Genomic DNA, 23,116 nt, shown 5'->3' on the forward strand with positions numbered 1-23,116 from the left:
ACTAAGGAGGGTTTTCTCCTGCAGAACCAGAGCTTTGAACAACAGGTAGAGGTGGATGAGTAATAAAATGAAAGGTCCCTTAAGTGGTATTAGCCCCGTTATCTGGTGGGAGTTTGATTTTTAATTTATTTATTTTTCCTCTGTACAGCATGGGGACCAAGTTACACTTACATGTATACATTTTTTTCCCCACCCTTTGTTCTGTTGCAATATAAGTATCTAGACATAGTTCTCAATGCTACTCAGCAGGATCTCATTGTAAATCCATTCCAAGTTGTATCGGGAGTTTGATTCTGAGCAGATGAAGCTCCAGTCTCAGTGCAACTTAAGAAATCCTAGGCAGGAATTCCCGTTGTGGCGCAGCGGAAACAAATCAGATTAGTAACCATGCGGTTGTAGGTTCGATCCCTGGCCTCGATCAGTGGGTTAAGGATCCTGTGTTGCTGTGAGCTGTGGTAAAGGTGGCAGAGGCGGCATGGATCCTGTGTTGCTGTGGCTGTGGTGTAGGCCAGCAGCTACAGCTCCGATTTAACCCCTAACCTGGGAACCTCCATATGCCGTGAGTTCAACCCTAAAAAGCAAAAAGAAAGAAAGAAATTAATTCTAGGCAAAAACAAAAACCTGAGTGCCTTCCCCCTTCTGATCATCTTATCATCTCAGCCATCCTCACCAGGTGGCAAATGAATGACCTTGGAATAGTCCCACATTTCCAGCTCTGTAAAATGGAGAGTGATGTCCCCTAATTCACCTAATTTGTATGTTAAGTGAAACGTTCTCTAAGTTGGAGGAAAGGGCTGCAAACGACGTAGTTTCCGTATATATATGTTAATGTTTCTATTACTATTATGACTGTTATGTAAGTGGTCAGGGCAAGGTGAACGCCCAGAGGGCAAAGGTAGCCTCCGCCAAGGAATGGGCCCTCCAGGGCGCATCTCAATACGGAGCAAGTTTAAAGAATTTTAGCCAGTAATCTTGACTCGGGGTGAGAGGTTGAATTTGTCTTAATCAAGGCTCAACCGTTCTTGAAGTCTTCGGGCTTGAAACTCTAGGAGAAAAAAGTAGGCTTTCTGGGCAAGATCCGAAATGCAACGCGGATTGGGGCCTCACTGCCACCTGCTGGGCACCAGGGGGTGCCGGTTGGATCCATTTGAAGTCTGGCTGGCTTGGGGGCTGCCACTCTGGGTGCGCCGGACCGCCTCTGGACAGGATCCGGGGAGCTGGTGGTAGAAGTGCCCGAGGTTCATGACTTTCGGAGACGCAGTGCCCTTTCCGCGTCCCCCTCCACCTCATTTCCAGCGACACCCGGGCACAGAAGGCCTGGGAAAAGTGTGAGCGCCTGTGGTGGGAACGGTGTGCCCATCTGGGTCCCCCGAAGAGCGGCGAGGACCGCGACCGCTCCGACGGCGCGGTCAGACTCTTGTTCAAGGGGAGGCAGCTGTTCTTCCAGGCAGCCGTGGGGGGCAACAGAGGGGACGGCGACAGGTGCGGGAGCCCCTCCCGGGGTGGAAGTGAAAAGGCGGGCTTCGGGGTCTGTTCCCAGGCTGGAAGCCACCCCCGCCCCCCAACCAAATCCCCGGGAGAGGCCCGGCCGGCGCCGGGTCTGGAGGAGGAAGCGGCCGGAGACAGTGCAATTTCACGCGGCCTCTGGGGCTCGGGTTCCTGGGCAGGGTGGATGAGTTATGGGGTTTCGAGGGGGTTTGGGGGAAACTGAGGTGGCCTGAGTGGGCGGCAAAAACACCCTCCCACTCAAAAACACACATGCAGAGAAACATTTACATTCAGATAGAAAATCCCCCAAGTGACCCAACCGGCTAGGGGAGTTGAGTGATTTGGTTGGTGGGCGAGGCCAACTTGCAGGGGGCTGGGCTTTGGAGCGCTCTCCCCACCCCCATTACCTTTCTCCTCGGGAGGCATTTGGGGGCGGCTGGAATCTTGGCCTCTCCTTAGTCCAGCTCCTGGAGAAAAATTAGGGTGAGACCCATCCGCGATCTGCGTGGCCCCAGTTGCCCGGCACTGGAGCTTGGGGCGCGCTCGGGGCGGGCCGCCGAGGCTCCAGCAATCGCTACTCCAGCCTAGCGCCCGAGGGGGCGCGGCCGTGACTCACCCCCTCCCCCTGCGCTCCCTCCTTCGCTCCCTCGCAGACTACACCCCTCCCCTGCTATCCCGCCCCGGACTCCGGCTCCGGCTCCGGTTGCAATTCGCAACCTCCTCTGCTGCCGCTACCAAGTCGCTGGTGGCTCAGGTGGCTCCGCTTCGATGTCCTAGTCCAGGGGCTCCCCCGGCCGGATTGGGCTGGGCTCCCCTCACCCGCCGCTGGAGTCATGAGGGCGAACCGGGCTCTGCAGGTGCTGGGCTTCCTCCTCAGCCTGGCCCGGGGCTCCGAGGTGGGCAACTCTCAGGCAGGTAAGCGGCGCGGGAGCACCGGCAGGCTCGGAACTCGGGATCCCGAGCGGAGCGCGCGGGGTCCGGGAGGGCAGGGGCAGGAACCCGGGCTGTGCTAGGCTGGGGTGCGGAGCCCCGGTCCGCTGGGACCCCTCCTGGGCGGGGAACGTCAGGATCGGGTTCTCGGCGTGGTCCGGGCGGGGAGAGGATTCCTGCACCACCACCTTCCCCTGGGCACCTCCTCCCTGGCCCGTCGCGGACCCTCTGATTTGTCTCTCGGGATAGGGCTGATGCGCAAACATTCACACTTCTGAGGGACCCTGCAGGAAGGGGAGCTAGGACCCCCATTCTGTAAACGTGAGGGCCTGATTGGAGGTGGAGATCTTGGAGGGAGCCGGGCGGGGAGAGGGGGTCTCGGTTTGCACCCATCCTCCTGCCCCCTCCTGCCCCCTCCTGCCCTCCACCACCTCCAGTTTGGTTGTTTTGCCGACAGGGCGGAGCTGTGGAAGGGGTGTGTGTGTGGGGGGGGGTAGGTTGTTGTTCTCTTGTGTTGGAAAACAAGAGCAGCACCTCCTCTTCCGTGAGTGGGTCTGCCCTGGGGAGAGCTGAGATTAACCCCAGGGCCAAGTCCAGGTGACAGCAGGTTGAGAGGCCACGCAAACACTGCCTGCCTCCTTTCTCTCAAAATAATAAAAGTTGGCTGGTTCCAGACTCGACCAACCTGTTTTTAAGACCCCGATCAATTCAACTGGTATTTATTAAGCATCTACTATGTACAAAGCCCTGGGCCAGGAGATGAAGGGGCAAGGACTTCCAGTGGCTGTTTCTCTCTCAGGGCCCACAGGGCTCCTCTCCCATCTTCTGAGGCGCCTGTCCTCCGAGTTCCTTCTTAGACACAGCTTCCCCCCCACCCCCCATTCTGTTTATTGTCTGGCTGTCTCTAGGAGTCTAGACAAGAGTCAGTTTGCTCCACTATTCCTCCTTCTACTCCCATGCCAGCTGAACTCACCCCTTTGGGGTGTCTCTGGGACCGTGGACACCTGAGGGGTGCTGGGGTTGCTGGCATGGGAGGAATCCTGTTGCTCTCCTCCCCTCCCCCCCAGACCTCAGCTTGGGGTTTGGCACAGCCAGGGCCCCTTCCCCAGGGTGGGAGTGGGAGAAACACCTGTGCTTCCCTCACAGTTGCTGGGCCTAAATTTAGAGCCTGGGATCTTGAGATGTGAACACTCCCAGCTGGTGGAGGGTGGGGGTCTGGGGATTGAAGTGGGAGAGACTGAATGGAGGGACTCTATCACTGTCCCATCCAGACCCCTGGAATCTTCAACCCAACCGGGAACCCAGGAGTCCCAGACCCTGGCCACCTTCCCCGAGGGAGACAGGAGGCAGGCATGGTTGGGTCTCTTTACCCTTTATCTGGATCCTGCAGCCTCTGGGCATCCGGCCCTGTCTCAGTCCTTCTATAGCCCCTTTGTCCTGCCTGTGATGGGGGTGGGGGACTTTGGAGAGGAGGCCTGTGGTTGAAGAGGGGCTGGAGATTCTTGCTCTGACCCACCCCAGTGCTCTCTACCAAAAGAGGGCCTGTGACACTGGCTCTCCCAAGGCCCCTGGTCCCTGAGTACAGCAGAGATGGTCTATTTCCCCTCCCCCTCCCCTCCTCCCCAGGCTGCCCAGTTCCTCCTGAGAGGTGTTGTTCATACTCTCTTCCCGCCCAGCCACCCAGCCCTTTGCTCTCTGTTTGTGTAATACGGACTTTACCCTCAGGGAGGCAGGGAACTGGGACATCTTACTCTGTAGCCTCCCAAGCACAGACACAAAGTCTGCACAGACACATATGGGCAGGTGGGATGGATGGGGCCACCTGAAATACTTCCTGATAAGGAAGCCCAAGGACAGAACCAGTAGAGATTTTGGGGCCAGTAGGGGAGCTGTGTACATGTTTGTCTGTGTGTGTGTGTGTGTGTACACGCACACATCCCGCTTCCCTGTGTGGAAATCTTGGCTCCTCCCTTATCAGGGGAGAAGGGTTGGCGCCTTGACTTGGAAGAGAGGGTGTCCTGCCAGGAAGGGGGTTGGGGTGGGGCTTTTCCAGAAATGACTAACCTTCCTAGTCGTTTTCTTTTTAGCCCAAGGACCCTAGCATTCCCAGGCTCCTCTGGGAGCGCCTGGCCTTTTTACCCCTCTGCTAGGTCTAGCTCATCCCATTCCCTTTAGGAGGTGTGACAGGGAATAGAAGGCCTTCAAAGGTCAAGTGGGCAGACTAGGGGTGCATCTTGGAGGAGGGCTTGGGGCCTCACCAATCTCCCTTCCTCCGTTCCCGCTCCTGCCTCCCACTAGGCTGCCACTGCCTCAGGGAAGGGTGGCTGGAACAGGTGGTATCTACTCCTGCTCCCGCTCCGCTCGCCACAGTCTTTTTCTGAGCCAGGGGAGAGACAGGGGTAGTAGAGCTTCAGGGTCGAAGTTTTCCTGGAGCCCCTGTGGGGGTAAAGTGAACCCCCAAGACGGACATGCCCCATGAGTCTAAGCTCTCCTCAATGTGAGTGAACATGGCCGTGTTGGAAGGCTTGGTAATGAATCCCCTCTGACAGTGAAATTGGGTAGAAGGCTTAGAGTGGAGGTGGTGGCACCTCTTTCCATCCAGCTTCTCTGTATTTGCTGAAAAATACTCTAGGGCTGGAAAGGGTGATGCTGAGGGAGCTGGAGTGTGTTGGGATGGAGAAGGGAGCGGGAAGGGAAGCCAGAATTCAGGAAGGGGGTGCAGGATAGGCTACGAGCTCCTTATCTACCAGCTTGAAAGACAAAGCTCACATTGACCCCATCACCACCGCTAGTGGCCCCCTGCTAGTGAGGTCACTTGTCGGAGCCCAAGGCTTGAGGGTGGAGGGGGGGTTGCTGCTGAGGACAGGGTGTCTGGGGACAGGGTGGGGCAGCCCCCTCCTCCTAGATAGAATCGCCTCATTGTGGGCCGGACTGTGGCCCCAGGCACTGCCCCCACCCTCTGCCCCCATCCCACCCTCAGTAGACACAATAGGGGCTGTGTGCTGCCCCAAAGAGATATTTATTGCAGGGTGGGGGTGGCGGGGGAGGGGGAGAGGAGGGTAACCAAGTTGGTCCTTTTCTAACTTCTTTTAGGGAAGGGAAAACAACCCTACAGCCTCCTAGATTAACTCCTTAGTACCCAAAGTCATACCCAAAACGGGGAGAGGAAGGCCAGGTGGGAAGAGGAAACCTTTGCACCTTCTTGTTCAGGGGAATGGTGAGGGAATTGTGGGAAGAGAGGAAGTTGAGGCTCTTGGTCCAGACCTGTGTGTCTGCCTCTAGGAGTGAGGATGGAGGCAGGTGCCTTCTGATCTGGTTGGATGCTACTGGGAGAGGGCAGCCAAGCGGGTCGTCTTGGGGGACAGGGCTGAAAACTTGGGCCCGGCCCTCTGTCACTCTCACCTCCACTCATAACAGTGTGCCCTGGGACTCTGAACGGGCTGAGTGTGACCGGCGATGCTGAGAACCAGTACCAGACCCTGTACAAGCTCTACGAGAGGTGTGAGGTGGTCATGGGGAACCTGGAGATCGTGCTCACGGGACACAATGCTGACCTCTCCTTTCTGCAGGTGAGAGCGCCAACCCCCCTCTGCAACCTCTTCCCCCTCAGCCTCCCCACGGAAGCCTCTTTTCTGTCCTCGGGGCTACCCACTGCTGGAGTTCAGCATTCCTAAGACTTCATGCTTTCTAAAAGCCAAAACTGTAGGTTTATGGGGCCGTGGTTGGAATCTGGGACCTGTGGTCTGGTCGCGGTAGCTGGGGATACCCAGGGACTGGCCACGAGAAGCGGACAAGGCTAGGGTGGGATTCTGTACCAGGGACCGATATGGAGAGACACCTGCAGACTGGGATACCCGAGGAGGGGAGAAAGGGCTAAGCCAAGGACCTTCCTGACGTGAGGAGCCCTGAGAAGGCAAGGCAAGGAGCCTAGAAGTCCTCGCTTGTTTCTGCTGCCTGTCTTCATGGCAGAAGTCGGGTGGCACATTTTACTTCCTACTCAGAAATAGGACTCAGGAAGAATTAGAATAGTTGGGGCTGGGAGTTCCCGTCGTGGCTCAGTGGTTAATGAATCCGACTAGGAACCATGAGGTTTCGGGTTCGATCCCTGGCGTCGCTCAGCGGGTTAAGGATCCGGCCCTGCCGTGAGCTGTGGTGTAGGTCACAGACACAGCTCGGATCCTGCGTGGCTGTGGCTGTGGTGTAGGCTGGCGGCCACAGCTCGGATTAGACCCTTAGCTTGGGAACCTCCACATGCCGCGGGCTCAGTCCTAAAAAGACAAAAAGACCAAAAAAAAGAAAAAAAAAAAAAAAAAAAGAATACTTGGGGCTTTCTCAGTGCCGCAGGGAGGAAGAGGGAATTGAAACTTGTTGCCCTGCCGACCCTCTATCACTGATGTGATCTGCTCCCTGACAGTGGATCCGAGAAGTGACCGGCTATGTCCTCGTGGCCATGAACGAGTTCTCTACGCTGCCACTGCCCAACCTCCGGGTGGTGCGAGGGACCCAGGTCTACGATGGGAAGTTTGCCATCTTTGTCATGTTGAACTACAACACCAACTCCAGCCACGCTCTGCGCCAGCTCCGCTTTACTCAGCTCACCGGTCAGTGCCTGGTGCTTCCCTCCAAGCCTGCCCCTCAGCCACCCTGTTGACAGCTGCCTCCTTGCTGATGCTCTGACCGCTCGCTTCAAGGGCCCTGTTCAAAGTGCCCATCACCTTGAGCACACGCTCTAAAGGCCCCCTCCTCCGAGTTCCCGTTGTGGCTCAGCGGTTTAAGTACCTGACTAGTATCCATGAGGATGCGGGTTTGATCCCTGGCCTCGATCAGTGGGTTAAGGGTCTGGCATGGCCCTAGGCTGTGGTGTAGGTCGCAGCCGCGGCTCCAATCTGATGTGACTGTGGCTGTTGCAGAGGGCGGCAGCTGCAGCTCTGATTCGACCCCTCGCCTGGGAACGTCCATATGTTGTGAATGAGGCCCTGCCAAAGGAAAAAAAATAATAATACAGACCCACTCCTCCTGAAAAGTAGAGGGCCCTAAGAGGGACCCCAGGAGAGGAGGGGCCCTGGTGGGGCTGGAGTTGGAGCTGGGGCTGTCATGCATTCCTAACTTCTGAGTACAGTGTGCCTTCCCTGGGACTGAGAATCCTCTCTCCCCTCCCCCCCTCCCAAATTCCCCCAAGCGGGAAGACTACAGAGGTGAAATGCCACCTGGCCACTTCTATGTCACTCTGTCCCATCCCAGTCAGTTGAAAAACACACAGGTAGGGCATGCGGGGGTGGGGGTGTGGGTTTGAGTCAGGGATCGTCTCTGCTTCTTTCCCCTCCCCTCCCCCACTGGCTAAACCGGATCCGGACAGGTGTCTCAGGAGGCAGGACTTTCGGCCCAGCTGGCTCCTCCTCTTTCTTACAAAGCGAGCCTTCTTTTCAGTTTGGACTTAATTGGACACATCTGTCTGCCCCATGTCCCCTGCTCCTGACTCCAGTGGTCTTTCAGACAGGTGGGGAGGTGGGGAAGGGGGGGACTACCCTGACTAGTCCTTGACCCTGTCACTTCTCTTCCCTACCTCAGAGATTCTGTCAGGAGGTGTTTACATTGAGAAGAACGACAAACTTTGTCACATGGACACAATCGACTGGAGGGACATTGTGCGGGACAGAGACGCAGAGATAGTGGTGAAGGACAATGGCAGGACTTGTGAGTGGCCGTGCCAAGACTGCTCCCCTGCCCCCAGCCTACCAGAGTGACTCCTTCTCCGTCCTCAGTATATCCCCAATCTGAACCCACCCCTGCACTCAACGAACCTCAGGCTCTAACCCAAGGAACCTGCCAGGAGGGTGCTGATTGGTCCCCTAGAATCCAAACCGCAGAAGCATTACGTCAAGGAAAGGGGCTAGGAGTTCCTATCGTGGCACAGTGGAAATGAATCCGACTAGAAGCCATGAGGTTTTGGGTTCGATCCCTGGCCTCGCTCAGTGGGTTAAGGATCTGGCATTGCCATGAGCTGTGGTGTAGGTTGCAGACACGGCTCAGATCCAGCGCTGCTGTGGCTGTGGCAGAGGCCGGTGGCTACAGCTCCAATTACACCCCTAGCCCGGGAACCTCCATATGCTGCGAATGCGGCCCTAAAACAAGACAAAAAAAAAAAAAAAAAAAAAATAAGGAAAGGGGCTAAAGAGCTCCGTGTTGTAAGGGGGAAGCCAGATCTCTGGACTCCACATCCATTTCTCTTTCCACTCCAACATCTTCCCATCGTGGAACCTACTTACCCGTGTCTGCTGCTCCCTGTCTACTCTCTTGCACATGTTCCTGCTGGGTTCAGTTTGCCAAGGAGGCACCAAATTCCTGGGTTGGGACTGGGCTGAATGAGGCATGTGCTCCAGGCCCTCCCCTCAGCTGCCCTGTGGGTGGTGTGGAGGCGTGGCTCCACCCCCTGTTGACAGGTTCACTTGAGCCCAGCCCTGCCCTGCTCTGCGAGGAAGCTGCCCTGGCTCTTTCCTTCCCTGGAATGGGTGCCTGCGTGCTGACGTCATGCACTGTTGATTCAAGCAAGCCTTTCTTGGCTTTGACAGCCTCTTGTCTCACTTTTCCTCCCAACCAGGTCCCCCCTGTCATGAGGCGTGCAAGGGACGATGCTGGGGTCCTGGACCAGAAGACTGCCAGACATGTAGGTTTACTTCATTCTAAAAACTTCAGGGAGTTCCCTTAGTGGCTCAGCAGGTTAAGGGTCTGGCATTGTCCCTGCAGTGGCTCGGGTCTCGGCTGTGGCTTGGGTTCGATCCCTGGCCTGGGAACTTCCACATGAAGAGAGTGGGACCAAAAAGAAAAAAACAAAGAAACAAACAAAATACTACATATCTAATAGTAAAAAAATTTTTTTAAAAAGCAAAAACTTCAAACTCATATACACTCATATATCTTTGCCCACCCCCTGCCTGTGTCAACACAAGGGATGGGGATGAGCCTAGAGGGCAAGAGGATGAGCAATGGCCTCAGTACAGTCCTATGAGCCCTGACAGCCGTGCTTTTTCTCCCTCCACAGTGACCAAGACGATCTGCGCCCCTCAGTGTAATGGTCACTGCTTTGGGCCCAACCCCAACCAGTGCTGCCATGACGAGTGTGCAGGGGGCTGCTCAGGCCCTCAGGACACAGACTGCTTTGTATGTACTGTTACCGCCACTTCCCTGTTCTGAAGTGGGATATGGGCTTTGGGGAGGAAGTAAGGGTACATTTGTAACAGGAGTTTTATGAGCCCTCTGTGTTCTTAGGCCTGCCGGCTCTTCAATGACAGTGGAGCCTGTGTACGCCAGTGTCCACAGCCTCTTGTCTACAACAAGTTAACTTTCCAGCTGGAACCCAATCCCCACACCAAGTATCAGTATGGAGGAGTTTGTGTAGCCAGCTGCCCCCGTAAGTGTCTGAAGGGAAGGAACAAGGGTCGTGGAACCAGGATATTAGACAGAATTTTAGGAGGCACAGTGGATCAAGTTGGGAGGTTAATGGAGGGTATAGGGGAGTTCCCTTGTGGTGCAGTAGGTTAAGGATCCAGCACTGTCACTGCAGTGGCTTGGATTGCTACTCTGGTGAGGGTTTGATCCCTAGCCCGGGAACTTTAATATGCCGTTGGTGTGGCCGGGGGGTGGGGGTGGGGGCGGCGGCGGCCGCGGGGAAGGAGGTCCTGTTGTGACTCAGCAGAAACAAATCTGACTAGTATCCATGCAGCTGCAGGTTCGATCTCTGGCCTTGCTCAGTGGGTTAAGGATCCGGCGTTGCCATGACCTGTGGTCGCAGATGCGGCTCAGATCCTGAGCTGCTGTGGCTGTGTTGTAGGCCAGCAGCTACAACTTCAATTTGACCCCTGGCCTGGCAGCCTCTATGTACCATGAGTGCAGCTCTAAAACAAAAATAAAAAGACAAAAGGCAAAAAAAAAAAAAAAAAGGGCATGGGGGCAATTGGTTGTGATCATCTAATCACCCCTGTGTCTTGTTCCCCTGTTTCCCCATAACTTCCAGCACTTACTCCTAGTTCTGCTTTTTGGATTCAAAGAGGGCCTTTCTAATCCATGAGACAGCATTTAAGGAACCTCTGGTGATCGACTAGGGCAAATCCAGTGCAGAGCAGGAAGGAGAAGGTTCAGGTGGTGGTTGGCAGTGTTCCTCCCTCCTCTCTAATGGTGTCCTCCTCTTTCCTAGATAACTTTGTGGTGGATCAAACATCTTGTGTCAGGGCCTGTCCTCCCGACAAGATGGAAGTAGATAAAAATGGACTCAAGATATGTGAACCTTGTGGGGGCCTGTGCCCCAAAGGTGAGTAGCAGATGATACAGAGTTGGTGAAGAGACCTCCTTTCCCCTGAGATGACTCAGCCCCCACTGGGCCTCTTCTCTGTTTGCAGCCTGTGAGGGGACGGGTTCTGGGAGCCGCTTCCAGACTGTGGACTCGAGCAACATTGATGGATTTGTGAACTGCACCAAGATCTTGGGCAACCTGGACTTTCTTATCACTGGCCTCAATGGGTTAGAGATTCTGCTGTTGTCCCCCCATTCCCCACGCCCTCCACCCACTCATCATGCATTGCATTGGTTCAACCCATCATGTGTGGCACTGATCAGGAATCTAGATCATAAAATCTTAGAGGTTGCAAAGGACCTGATAGTTCTTGACTCAACTTCCTACTCAGGTCTTGAATCTCCTCAGAGACACCCCTAAGCAATCCAGCCAGCTGAATGACAAGGGACAGGGACAGTGTGTCCTCCTTCTTAAAGTTTTCTAAAAGTTCTTATTTAAATTTAGATAAAAATCTGTCTCCCCATGACTTGCAGCTATTTCCCCTGGTTCTGCTCCTTGGTTCAGAGCCACAAAGAGCAAAAAGGGACATTCTAATCCAAGGAACTGCACTTAGAGAGTGTGTGTGTGTGTGTGTGTGTGTGAAAGAGAGAGAAGGAGACAGAGAGAAAGAGAAGAAACCATTAGGGCCACTTGTCTTCTTTGGACAAAATTTTAGATCTACACTAAAGCTGCAAAAAATGGGGTCAAGATTGCCCATACACTTAAAATAATTTTTTTATTATAGTCGATTTACAGTGTTGTGTCAAATTCTGCTGTACAGCAAAGTGATGCAGTCCCACACACTCTTTACTAAGATCTCTGAACCACAACGGGAATTCCAAGAACATTTTATTAAATCGGGGAAATTAGCATTGATACAAAATGTTATCTAATCTACACACCTAATCAGATTTCACTAATTGTCTTTCTTAGATCTTACATTTGGTTAAATTGCTTCAGTCTTTTTTTTTTTTTTTTTTTTGTCTTTTGTCTTTTTTTGTTGTTATTGTTGCTATTTCTTGGCCGCTCCCGGCATATGAGGTTCCAGGCTAGGGTTGAATCGGAGCTGTAGCCACCGGCCTATGCCAGAGCCACAGCAACGCGGGATCCGAGCCGCGTCTGCAACCTACACCACAGCTCACGGCAACGCCGGATCGTCAACCCACTGAGCAAGGCAGGACCGAACCCGCACCTCATGTCCTAGTCGATTCGTTAACCACTGCGCCACGACGGGAACTCCCCGCTTCAGTCTTCTTTAATCTGTAACAGTTCATGACCATGACATTGTTGATAAGTACAGGTCAGGTGGTTATAAAATATAAAAAAATAAGGAGTTCCTGCTGTGGCACAATGGGATCAGTGGTGTCTATGCAGCGCTGGGACGCAGGTTTGATTTGTGGCCTTACACAGTGGGTTAAGGACCCAGCATTGCCACAAGCTGCAGCACAGGTCGAAGATTCAACTCAGATCTGGCATTGCTGTGATTGTGGCATAGGCCGATTTGACCCCTAGCCTGGGAACTTCCATATGCCAAAGGTGCCACTGTAAAAATATTTTAAAAAAAGAGAAGTATCTTATGGGGGACATCTGCCTGGAGCGATTTTTATAAGAATTGCCAAATGATTTTCTAATGCCATCGTTCCTTCTGCATTATTTGTTGGCATTCTCACATTAGAGTCTTCCCTTCCTGTTTATTCATTAATTTGATTGTGTATTTACTCTGTGTGGATACTTGTTTTATTCAATATTTCATAATCTCTTACAATCATTTCAGTTAATCAGTTCAGTTGTCCCTGATCTGCTCATTGTGGGACCCCATCGAGTGGGCTCCCATGTACCTTAGGCTCATACCCTTCATGCTTTGAGCTTATCCTAACTTTTTTGCATGAGACACTGTAGGCTTGTGTTATATTTCTCCTGTCTCAGTCATTTTTCCCCAAGGGCCTTGTTTCCTTTTAATGGCGAATGGCATTCGGAAACGAAGTGCCAAGGCCTGGCATGTCCTCTGCTACTGGGTTATGCGTCTGCCTTGTTGACTGGTTTTTACTGTTCTCTCCAGAGACCCCTGGCACAAGATCCCTGCTCTGGACCCAGAGAAGCTCAATGTCTTCCGGACAGTGCGCGAGATCACGGGTGAGTGGGAGGAGAGGCTGCCCTCTCTGAGAGGGATAGTTGGACCACTGGCACAAACCGCGGGATAAGCCCTTGAGAAAATCATGTCCCAGGTGAGCCCGAGGAAGGAAGGGGAGAGATGCCCCATTCATATGCCCCTCTCCCACCCCTCAGGTTACCTGAACATCCAGTCCTGGCCTCCTCACATGCACAACTTCAGTGTCTTTTCCAATCTGACGACCATTGGGGGCAGAAGCCTCTATAAGTGAGTAAAGGGTATGGAGGTGGTGGCATCTCCTGGCAAAGAACCCCATTTCTTTGGATCCTGGAGTGAAAACAAGGCCTGGTCTCCTACAGTGGGAGTCTGATGGGAAAAAGGCTAAAGGATGGGGACTCCCTCTCTGGGTCTGACTAGCCCAGAGCAGATCTGTTGAATGGAAGTGAATCCACTGTAGGAGTTCCCGCTGTGGCTCAGGGGAAACGAACCTGACTAATATCCATAAGGATGCAGGTTCGATCCCTGGCCCTGCTCAGTGGGTTAAGGATCTGGCGTTGCTGTGAGCCATGGTGTAGGTCACAGATTCAGCTTAGATCTGGCATCGCTGTGGCTGTGGTGTAGATTGCAACTGCAGCTCCGATTCGACCCCTAGCCTGGGAACCTCCATATGCCATACCTGTGGTCCTAGGAAAAAAAAAAAAAAAAAGCTGAATCCACTGCAAGGTGAGTTTTCCCTCTGTAGCCTCCTCTTTCATCCCGTTTCCTTGTTTTCAGTCGGGGCTTCTCCTTGTTGATCATGAAGAACTTGAATGTAACCTCTCTGGGACTCCGATCCTTGAAGGAAATTAGTGCTGGACGCATCTACATAAGTGCCAATCGGCAGCTCTGCTACCACCATTCTCTGAACTGGACCAGGCTGCTTCGGGGGCCTTCAGAAGAGAGACTGGACATCAAGCATAATCGGCCCCGCAGAGACTGCGGTGAGGGAAAGGGCCCATGGGGTGGTGGGAAGAGGGAGTCAGGGAAGAGAAGGGTGTAAGGGCTCTTCTACCCTGGAAGTGGGGGTGGGATGGGAGACATTAGGTTGGGAGCATTTGGGACAGGGTTGGTCGGGAGACCTCAGTCCCTTCCTAACCTACCCCTTCCTTTCCAGTGGCAGAGGGCAGAGTGTGTGACCCGTTGTGCTCCTCCGGGGGATGCTGGGGCCCGGGCCCTGGTCAGTGCCTATCCTGCCGAAACTACAGCCGAGGCGGCGTCTGTGTGACCCACTGCAACTTTCTGAATGGGTACAGGGAGGGGAGAGAGCCAGGAAGGGGGTGAAGGGATGGAGGCCAGGATGGAGCTGTTCAGAAGGCAGCTGAAAGCCTTTAGACAACTTTGTGCATCTGCCTTGGTGGGGATTAGGTAGGAGGTCCCGTGGTTGGGGGATCAGGGCCTAAGGTGAGGCCTAAGGTGACCCCCCTCCCTTTACCCCTCCTCCCAACTGCAGGGAGCCTCGTGAGTTTGCCCATGAGGGTGAATGCTTCTCTTGCCACTCGGAATGCCAACCCATGGAGGGCACTGCCACATGCAATGGCTCGGTACAGTAGCAGCCCCATGATCTCTAAGGGAGAGAGGGCAGGGGCAACACCGGAGGGTCTAGGGAGTGATATGGCCAAATCTTAAAGCCACAGAGAGGCACAGGTGGCTAGGGTCTGTGGATGGAGGATCCTAAATGGTTGGTTGTTGGTTCTTGCTGGGAAGTATGGCCTTGACCTTAGGATCTCATGCTTCCTGATTTTCTCTCTTCCACCCAGGGCTCTGATGCTTGCGCCCAGTGTGCCCATTTTCGAGATGGGCCCCACTGTGTGAGCAGCTGCCCCTTTGGAGTCCTCGGTGCCAAGGGCCCCATCTACAAGTACCCAGATGCTCAGAACGAATGTCGGCCCTGTCATGAGAACTGCACCCAGGGGTCAGTGAGGGGATGACAAAAGGGTTTTGGGGGGGAGTTCCCATTGTGCCTCAGCGGAAATGAATCTGACCAGCATCCATGAGGATGCAGATTGATCCCTGGCCTCGCTCAGTGGGTTAAGGATCTGGCGTTGCAGTGAGCTGTGGAGTAGTCCAGCAGCTACAGCTCCGATTCACCCCCTAGCCTGGGAACCTCCATATGCCATGGGTGTGGCCCTAAAAAGGGGGGGTGTTAGGGGAGAGGGAGGAGCACAGAGGAAAGAAGAGGGCGCAGGGAGCAGAAAGAAGAAAGGAACTATGACTTAAGAACCACTCCTGGCAGTGTAGTGAAGGATTGGAGAAAGGGGAATTCAATAATAAGATTATACTGCAGTTTGGGGAACCTGGAATAACCCCAGCTCAGGGGAGTTTCATTCAAGAGAGTGACTCAGGGAGGGTTGGTGAGCTAGAGCTGGGGCCAGGTCTTGGGTTATGCTTTGGGCTCCAGGATGGGCATCCATGGTAGGGTCCGAAGAAATGTTGTATGTTGAGGCTGTTAGAAGTGAGTCTCCCATGGGAGGCTCCCAAGCTCCCACTTAGGGAGGTGACTTTCTTCTCCAGGTGTAAGGGACCAGAGCTACAAGACTGTTTAGGCCAAGCACTGCCACTGATGAGGTATGATGGGTTTGGAGATTAGGGAGCTGGGAATATTTGAGGGAGGGCGGTTACCTCCTGGGGAGAGTTGAGTCTCTGTTCATTCTGGCCTTCTATATACAGCTACTGTCACTGGACTCAGGGACATAAGAATCCAGGCTTCTGGCCTTCCCTTCCTAAAATTAACCTGCAGTAGTCCAGGGGGTGGGGTGGGGTGGGGGTGGAGATTTAGGTTAACCCCTTCAGTGCTCAAGGATGTAAGTGTTAACTTTGGAGTTCACGTCATGGCTCAGTGGTAACAAATCTGACTAGTATCCATGAGGATTTGGGTTCGATCCCTGGCCTCGTTCAGTGGGTTAAGGATCTGTCCTTGCCGTGAACTGTGGTGTAGGTCACAGACGCGGCTCAGATCTGATGTTGCTGTGGCTATGGCATAGGCTGGCAGCTGTAGCTCTGATTTAACCCCTAGCCTGGGAACTCCCATATGCCGCATGTGCAGCCCTTAAAAAAAAAAAGAAAAAACACCAAAAAACAAGTGTTAACTTTTTGCCTCAGATCTGTGCCATACCTTTAGTACTGGTACAGATGACGTTTGTAAGGGAAGTTTGGACCAGGGTAATGCTGGGCTTCTCTGTCCCACAGCAAAACCCACCTGGCAATGGCTTTAACAATGGTAGTAGGACTGGCAGTGGTTTTCCTGATCCTGGGCAGCACTTTTCTGTATTGGCGTGGGCGCCGAATTCAGAATAAGAGGGCTATGAGGCGCTACTTGGAACGGGGTGAGGTAAGTGCCTAGCTGACTCTTGAAATGTATCCTATGCCATCACCCTTTTAAGAGCCTCTTTCTTCCCTAGAGATTTGATCCCTTCAAGGAGGTAGTATGGTCCACTAGAAAGGATTCTGGGAGTTCCCGTCGTGGCTCAGTGGTTAAGGAATCCGACTAGGAACCATGAGGTTTCGGGTTCCATCCCTGGCGTTGCTCAGTGGGTTAAGGATCTGGTGTTGCCGTGAGCTTTGCTGCAGGTCGCAGACGCAGCTCGGATCCCGCATTGCTGTGGCTCTGGTGTAGGCCAGTGGCTACAGCTCTGATTGGACCCCTAGCCTGGGAACCTTCATATGCCACGGGTGTGGCCCTAGAAAAGGCAAAAAAAAAAAAAAAAAAAAGGAAAAGAAAGGACTCTGGCCAGAGAAATGGGAGACATGAGTTCTAGTCCTGATTTTGCCATTAATTCACCACCTGACTGAAAAAGTTACCTTCCTTCTCTGAGCCTCAATTGATACAGAGGAAACTAGAACATTCATCCTGGAGTTACCGTTATGGCTTAGTGGTAAGGAACCCGACCAGTATCCATGTGGAAGCAGGTTCGATCCCTGGCCTCACTCAGTGGGTTGAGTATCCAGTGTTGCCTTGAGCTGTGGTGTAGGTCACAGATATGGCTCAGATCAGGCGTCACTGTCACTGTGGTGTGGGCGACAGCTGTAGCTCCAATTTGACCCCTAGCCTGGGAACTTCCATGCTCCGCAGGTGCAGTCCTAAAATAAAAGCAAAAAAAAAAAAAAAAAAAATTCATCCTTAAGGATGGCCGTAGGGGTGAAAGTGCTTTGAAAATCGGAATTGTATAAAAGTGCTTAAGGTGACGGTATTACCAACTCTCTCCCCTACAAAGCCCATCAAAGGGAAAGCAAAACCCTCTAGGTTTCTGATCTCATGAACACAAACAACTTCCTCAGCCCTCAGGGTCTGCAATGCTTTCCAAGGCTGGAGACATTCTTCCTCCTGCTCCCACCCCCCTGGGCTTTGCTGCTCTTGGCATCCACCTATGAGGAGGGGCTGGAGAGGGACAGGGGAGCGGGTTTTCCTGAGTCCCTCTTTCCCATCTGCTCTTTTTTTTTTTTAAATCTGCTTTTTTAAAAATTTTTTTAAAAATTTAAAGTTTTATTGAAGTATAGTTGATTTACAAGGCTGTGTCCCATCTGCTCTTCAGAGCATAGAGCCTCTGGATCCCAGTGAGAAGGCTAACAAAGTCTTGGCCAGAGTCTTCAAAGAAACAGAGCTGAGGAAGCTTAAAATGCTGGGCTCAGGGGTCTTCGGAACTGTGCACAAAGTGAGTGGCTCACAGGAAGTCTGGGGAGGTGGGGAAGGGATCTAGGGCAAAGGGGAGAAAGACTGAGGGAGGGGAGGATGACCTCAGGCTGACTCCTGCCCAAAACTTCCCAGGGAGTGTGGATTCCTGAGGGTGAATCCATCAAGATTCCCGTCTGCATTAAAGTCATTGAGGACAAGAGCGGACGGCAGAGTTTTCAAGCTGTGACGGATGTAAGTGAAGGCAGGGTGTTCTGTGTGCCACTACGACAGGGTATTAGAAGCATGGTCTTGTGTTAGCAGATACTGTGTTAGCCATGGTGGCGTCCTTGAATGCTGGGGGAGCCCTGGCCTGGGTATGTGTGAACCTGCTTGTTTCCAGGATAACCTTCTGTGTCTCTTAGCATATGCTGGCCATTGGCAGCCTCGACCACGCCCACATTGTACGGCTGCTGGGACTGTGCCCAGGGTCATCTCTGCAGCTTGTCACGCAGTACTTGCCTCTGGGCTCCCTGCTGGATCATGTGAGACAACACCGGGGGGTACTGGGGCCACAGCTGCTGCTCAACTGGGGAGTACAAATTGCCAAGGTGAGTGAGAGGAGCCTTGAGGAGTTCTGTGATGAAACTGCCTAACTGGGGGCCTGCAGGGAGGGGACCAGGAGGTTGAAGTGCTGAGAGGTGCCGTAGGGTTTGGGGTGATTCTGGATCTCAAGGACCAATTCCCTCAACCCTGAATATACTTCCTCTCCCTATAGGGAATGTACTACCTTGAGGAGCATGGCATGGTGCACAGGAACCTGGCTGCCCGAAATGTGCTACTGAAGTCCCCCAGTCAGGTTCAGGTGGCAGATTTTGGGGTTGCTGACTTGCTGCCCCCTGATGATAAGCAGCTACTGCACAGTGAGGCCAAGGTAAGTGATGCAAAGGCAGAGTTCCCGTTGTGGCTCAGTAGGTTAAGAACCCAATATAGTATCCATGAGGATGTGGGTTTGATCCCTGGCCTTTGCTTAGTGAGTTAAGTGTGTAGTGTTGTGGTGAGTTGTGTTGTAGTTGGCAGACATGGCTCGCATCCTATGTTGCTGTGGCTGTGGTATAGGCTGGCAGCTGCTGCTCTGATTCGACTCCTACCTAGCCTGGGAACTTCCATATGTTCTAGGTGCAGCCCTAACCCCCCCCAAAAAAAAAGTAATAAAAAGTTAAAAGTGTGTGGTTTTAAACATACTCAAGAGTTTAAAAAAAAAAAGTGATGCAAAGGCTGGTAAGGAGGTAGGGGTGTAGGAGTTCCCTGGTGGCCTAGTAGTTAAGGATCTAAGAACATGTGTGGAAATCAGCTGATGACACCTTTATCTTTAATCCCTCAGACTCCAATTAAGTGGATGGCCCTAGAGAGTATCCACTTTGGGAAATACACACACCAGAGTGACGTCTGGAGCTATGGTCAGTCCCCCTGCATGCCCTCCATACCATCACTGGCCCAAATTTCAAAGTTGCCTTCTGAGACCCTTTCTTAGAATCTCTAAGCCAGGAATTCCCATCGTGGCTCAATGGTTAACAAACCTGACTAACATCCGTGAGGATGCGGGTTTGATCCCTGGCTTTGCCCAGTGGGTTAAGGATCTGGCGTTGCTGTGAGCTGTGGTGTAGGTTGCGGACGCAGCTCAGATCCTGCATTGCTGTGGCTGTGGTGTAGGCTGGCAGCTACAGCTCTGGTTTGACCCCTGCCTGGTCTGGGAACTTCCTTATGCCACAGGTGTGGCCCAAAAAAGACAAAAAAATTTTAAAAAATCTCTAAGCCCTTCATTCCCTGTGTCAGATCAAATTCTGCCTTGCTTCATCTGCATGCCCATGTCTACTATTTTGTCATTAACTAGTCATGTCTTCCTATGCCAGGAGTGACAGTTTGGGAGCTGATGACCTTTGGGGCAGAGCCCTATGCAGGGCTGCGACTGGCTGAAGTACCAGACCTGCTGGAGAAGGGGGAACGGTTGGCACAGCCCCAGATCTGTACTATTGATGTCTACATGGTCATGGTCAAGTGTGAGTTACCTGCTGACCTCAGGCATTTTCTAAGTGACTTCCCTCCCTATTCCACTCCCCTCTTATGGCTCTACTTCCTTACCCTCAGGTTGGATGATTGATGAGAACATCCGCCCAACCTTTAAAGAACTAGCCAATGAGTTCACCAGGATGGCCCGGGACCCACCACGGTACCTGGTTATAAAGGTGAGTAGGGACTAGCAGGTGCCAAGGAGATTTAGAGAAATGGGGGCTTGGCTGGGACAGGGATCGACCTCAACAATCAACCACCTGCCCTTACAGAGAGAAAGTGGACCTGGGATTCCCCCCGGGGCAGAGCCCCCTGCTCTAACAAACAAGGAACTGGAGGAAGTAGAGCTGGAGCCGGAACTAGACCTGGATCTGGAGTTGGAGGCAGAGGAGGACAACCTGGCCCCCACACTGGGCTCTGCCCTCAGTCTGCCACTTGGAACACTTAATCGGCCACGTGCAGTAAGGCGCTTTCCAGTTACCCAAGGTTTTCTGCGCCCTGAACCTTCTGCACACCTGTGCCTTCCTGAACCCCACAGATGTCCAGATTAACCACTCAAAGGCTACCATGATACATAGACTTCTCTCTTAATCCAAACTTCTTCACATTTTTCATTCTAGAGCCAGAGCCTTGTAAGCCCATCATCTGGATATATGCCTATGAACCAGGGAAATCTTGGGGAGGCTTGCCAGGTAAGATCTGTCTCTTTAAGAGGATACCAAGGGAATTTCCTGGCGGTCTAGTGGTTGGGATTTGGTACCTTCATCACTGTGAGGCAGCCCAGGTTCCATCCCTGGTCTGGGAACTGAGATCCCACATCAGACCTCTGCACGCCTCAGCATGCCCCCCCCCAAAAAAAAAGGGTATGGAGAAGCTGGGTGGCAGAGTGTCTTAGGATTGATACGGGAGTGTGGGAGGGAGACTTTAGCAAACTTTGAGGTTTAATCAGTGTCCTACAGAACAGAAGCTACTGAACAACCCAGTCTCCTAAACAAATCTCTCTTCTTCCCTTGACTCTGTGTAAATCTCCTCCTTAGGAGCCTGCAGTTTGTAGGGGTAGTGAACGGTGCCCCCGTCCAGCCTCTCTGCACCCAGTGCCACGGGGACGCCTGACATCAGAGTCATCGGAGGGCCACGTGACAGGCTCTGAAGCTGAGCTCCAGGAGAAGGTATCGATGTGTAGAAGCCGGAGCCGGAGCCCTCGGCCACGAGGAGACAGTGCCTACCATTCCCAGCGCCACAGCCTGCTCACTCCTGTCACCCCACAGTCCCCACCAGGGTTAGAGGAAGAGGATGTCAATGGTTATGTCATGCCAGACGCACACCTCAAAGGTGCCTGACTCCCTAGTCGCTTCCTCAAATCTTTCTCTACTCCTCCTTCTGCAGGCTCCCCTTAATCCTTTTGTCTTCGTTCATCATATCCCTCCCTATTCATTTTTTTCCTAACCGCCCCCAACCCCATTGCCTCTTTCCATGGAGTTCTCCACATACTTAGCTGCTCTTCTCAACCCCCCAGGTACCTCCTCCCGGGAAGGCACCCTTTCTTCAGTCGGTCTCAGTTCTGTCCTGGGGACCGAGGAAGAAGAAGAAGATGAGGAGTATGAATACATGAACCGGAGGAGAAGGTGCAGTCCAGCTCGTCCCCCAAGGCCAAGTTCCCTCGAGGAGCTGGGTTATGAGTACATGGATGTGGGATCAGACCTCAGTGCTTCCCTGGGCAGCACACAGAGTTGCCCACTCAACCCTGTGCCCACCATGCCCAATGCCAGCACAACTCCAGATGAGGACTATGAATATATGAATCGGCGACGTGGTGGAGGGGGTCCTGGGGGGGATTATGCAGCCATGGAGGCCTGCCCAGCAGCTGAGCAAGGGTATGAAGAAATGAGAGCTTTCCAGGGGCCTGGACACCATGGCCCTCAGGTCCATTATGCCCGCCTCAAAACTCTACGTAGTTTAGAAGCCACTGACTCCGCCTTTGATAACCCGGATTACTGGCATAGCAGGCTTTTCCCCAAGGCTAATGCCCAGAGAACATAACCTCTGCTTCCTGAATACCTCAGGGAGCATTTGATGGCAGCTAGTGCCTCTAGAGGGTACCCCTCTTCTCTTTAGCCCCTCTCCCTCACAGGTCTCAGCGCCATTTCCCTAGTCCCAGACAATTCCATTCAAACTTTGGAGGCCTTAAACGTGTTGACACAACGTTCTTGTGGTATATAGCCAGCTGTGCACTTTCTTCTCTTTCCCAATCCCAGGAAAGGAGATAGTTTTCCTTATTTTGTGCTCTTTCCCAATCCTATTCCTCAACTTTCTCAGGGGAACTCCCTGGAGATATGAAGGATTCCTCCCCATATCCCTTTCTCTCAGACTCTGACTTGTTGAGACTAGGCTTTAAAGTGTGACTTTGTTTCCCAGCAGACTTTTAAGGAAGAGGAAAGGAGGGAAAATGGCAGGAGAAAGTGAGATTTTTGGCTTATGATTCTTAACCCCCTAGAAAGAATGAGATGCTTAAAAATCTTGTGAAGAAAGAGGTTGGGAGTATATAGTAATGATTACTGTTCATTGAACGTTGACTGTGTGCCAAGTATCATCTAAACTTACCCATCTCACTTAATCCTTGACACCAATTCTGTGAGCTAGGCATTATCCCATTTTACAAATAAGGAAACTGAGCCTTAAGGAGATTAAGTAAATCAAGTAGCAGGTCCAGGATTCAAAATTTTCCAATGCACCATGCTCTTAGTGTAAGGTGTCAAAGAAAACTGATGAAAGTCAGAGCACTAGTAAGAGGTATTGTCTTCTTGTGTTTGCACTGAATCAAGTCTAACCCCAATATCCACAGCCTCCTCCTACACCTGGACTGCTCATCTCAGCAAGTGGGAGTAAGGGGGTGGACAGAAGGAAAAATAACTGGACATCTCTGTGTAAACCGTAATCTTCGTGTGCTACATATGATATCTGCCTAAGGGACAGACTCAGACGGTCCCCAGAGCCATTTTTTAGGAGCAGTTCTCATTCAGTAGTGGGAAGCTTCCAGTGGAGATGAAAAAGAGGACCCGGCTTCAGACCTCAGTTCCTTTGAATGGGAAACTGGGAGTATCTGTTTTTATCCCTCAAGTTTTTGTTTTGTTTTTATACATGTCTGAATAAAGATGCCAAGGTTTTGCAGCTTCTTGTCTAACGACAAACTTTAGTGAGTGGACAGATCAGCCCTTTTCTCCGTTCCACAGCAGAGAATGGCTACCATGGCATGCTTCCTTCTCTGTCTCCCCACAGTCCTACTTGGCCCCCTGTAGCTTTCTCCAGCCCCACTTTCCTTATAGTCTCTTTAGACAAGCAAAGGGTACAGTCCTTTTCATTTAAGCGTTTTACTAGGAATCTGTATAGGGCAACCGACTAACTGGGAGTAACAAAACAACCAAACAAAACACGTTTGGGGCAGTTAGAAAAGGCCCCAAGAGGTAGAATACTGAAACTCTCAAACGTTTCACAACTTTAAAAAAAAGTGTCCGTCTTAGGTGCCATCAAAGCCTGTTGTTGGAACAAT

General features: G+C 52.5%; 1 protein-coding gene across 1 annotated transcript; it reads left to right on the forward strand.

Moving 5' to 3' along the window:
• Positions 1,915–22,737, forward strand: ERBB3 (erb-b2 receptor tyrosine kinase 3). Its single transcript, XM_021091799.1, has 28 exons — positions 1,915–2,403; positions 5,836–5,987; positions 6,833–7,019; positions 7,987–8,112; positions 9,017–9,082; positions 9,458–9,576; positions 9,685–9,826; positions 10,610–10,723; positions 10,812–10,932; positions 12,804–12,877; positions 13,031–13,121; positions 13,629–13,834; positions 14,008–14,140; positions 14,344–14,434; positions 14,651–14,805; positions 15,405–15,458; positions 16,080–16,221; positions 17,423–17,542; positions 17,656–17,754; positions 17,925–18,110; positions 18,278–18,433; positions 18,884–18,959; positions 19,413–19,559; positions 19,648–19,745; positions 19,842–20,030; positions 20,190–20,261; positions 20,607–20,901; positions 21,086–22,737. Exons 1-28 carry the CDS (start codon positions 2,322–2,324, stop codon positions 21,607–21,609), a joined length of 4,017 nt encoding a protein of 1,338 aa, XP_020947458.1. The 5' UTR covers positions 1,915–2,321; the 3' UTR covers positions 21,610–22,737.

This window comes from Sus scrofa, chromosome 5 (genome assembly GCF_000003025.6).
Source record: "Sus scrofa isolate TJ Tabasco breed Duroc chromosome 5, Sscrofa11.1, whole genome shotgun sequence".
In the NCBI taxonomy this organism is placed as follows: Eukaryota; Metazoa; Chordata; class Mammalia; order Artiodactyla; family Suidae; genus Sus; species Sus scrofa.

Coding starts and splice junctions, on each gene's coding strand:
- ERBB3 (XM_021091799.1), top strand. CDS start 2,322: ATGAGGGCGAACCGGGCTCTGCAGGTGCTGGGCTTCCTCCTCAGCCTG. Junction 13,122..13,628: donor GGGGGCAGAAGCCTCTATAA/GTGAGTAAAGGG, acceptor CCTTGTTTTCAG/TCGGGGCTTCTCCTTGTTGA. Junction 17,543..17,655: donor TCTTCGGAACTGTGCACAAA/GTGAGTGGCTCA, acceptor AAAACTTCCCAG/GGAGTGTGGATTCCTGAGGG.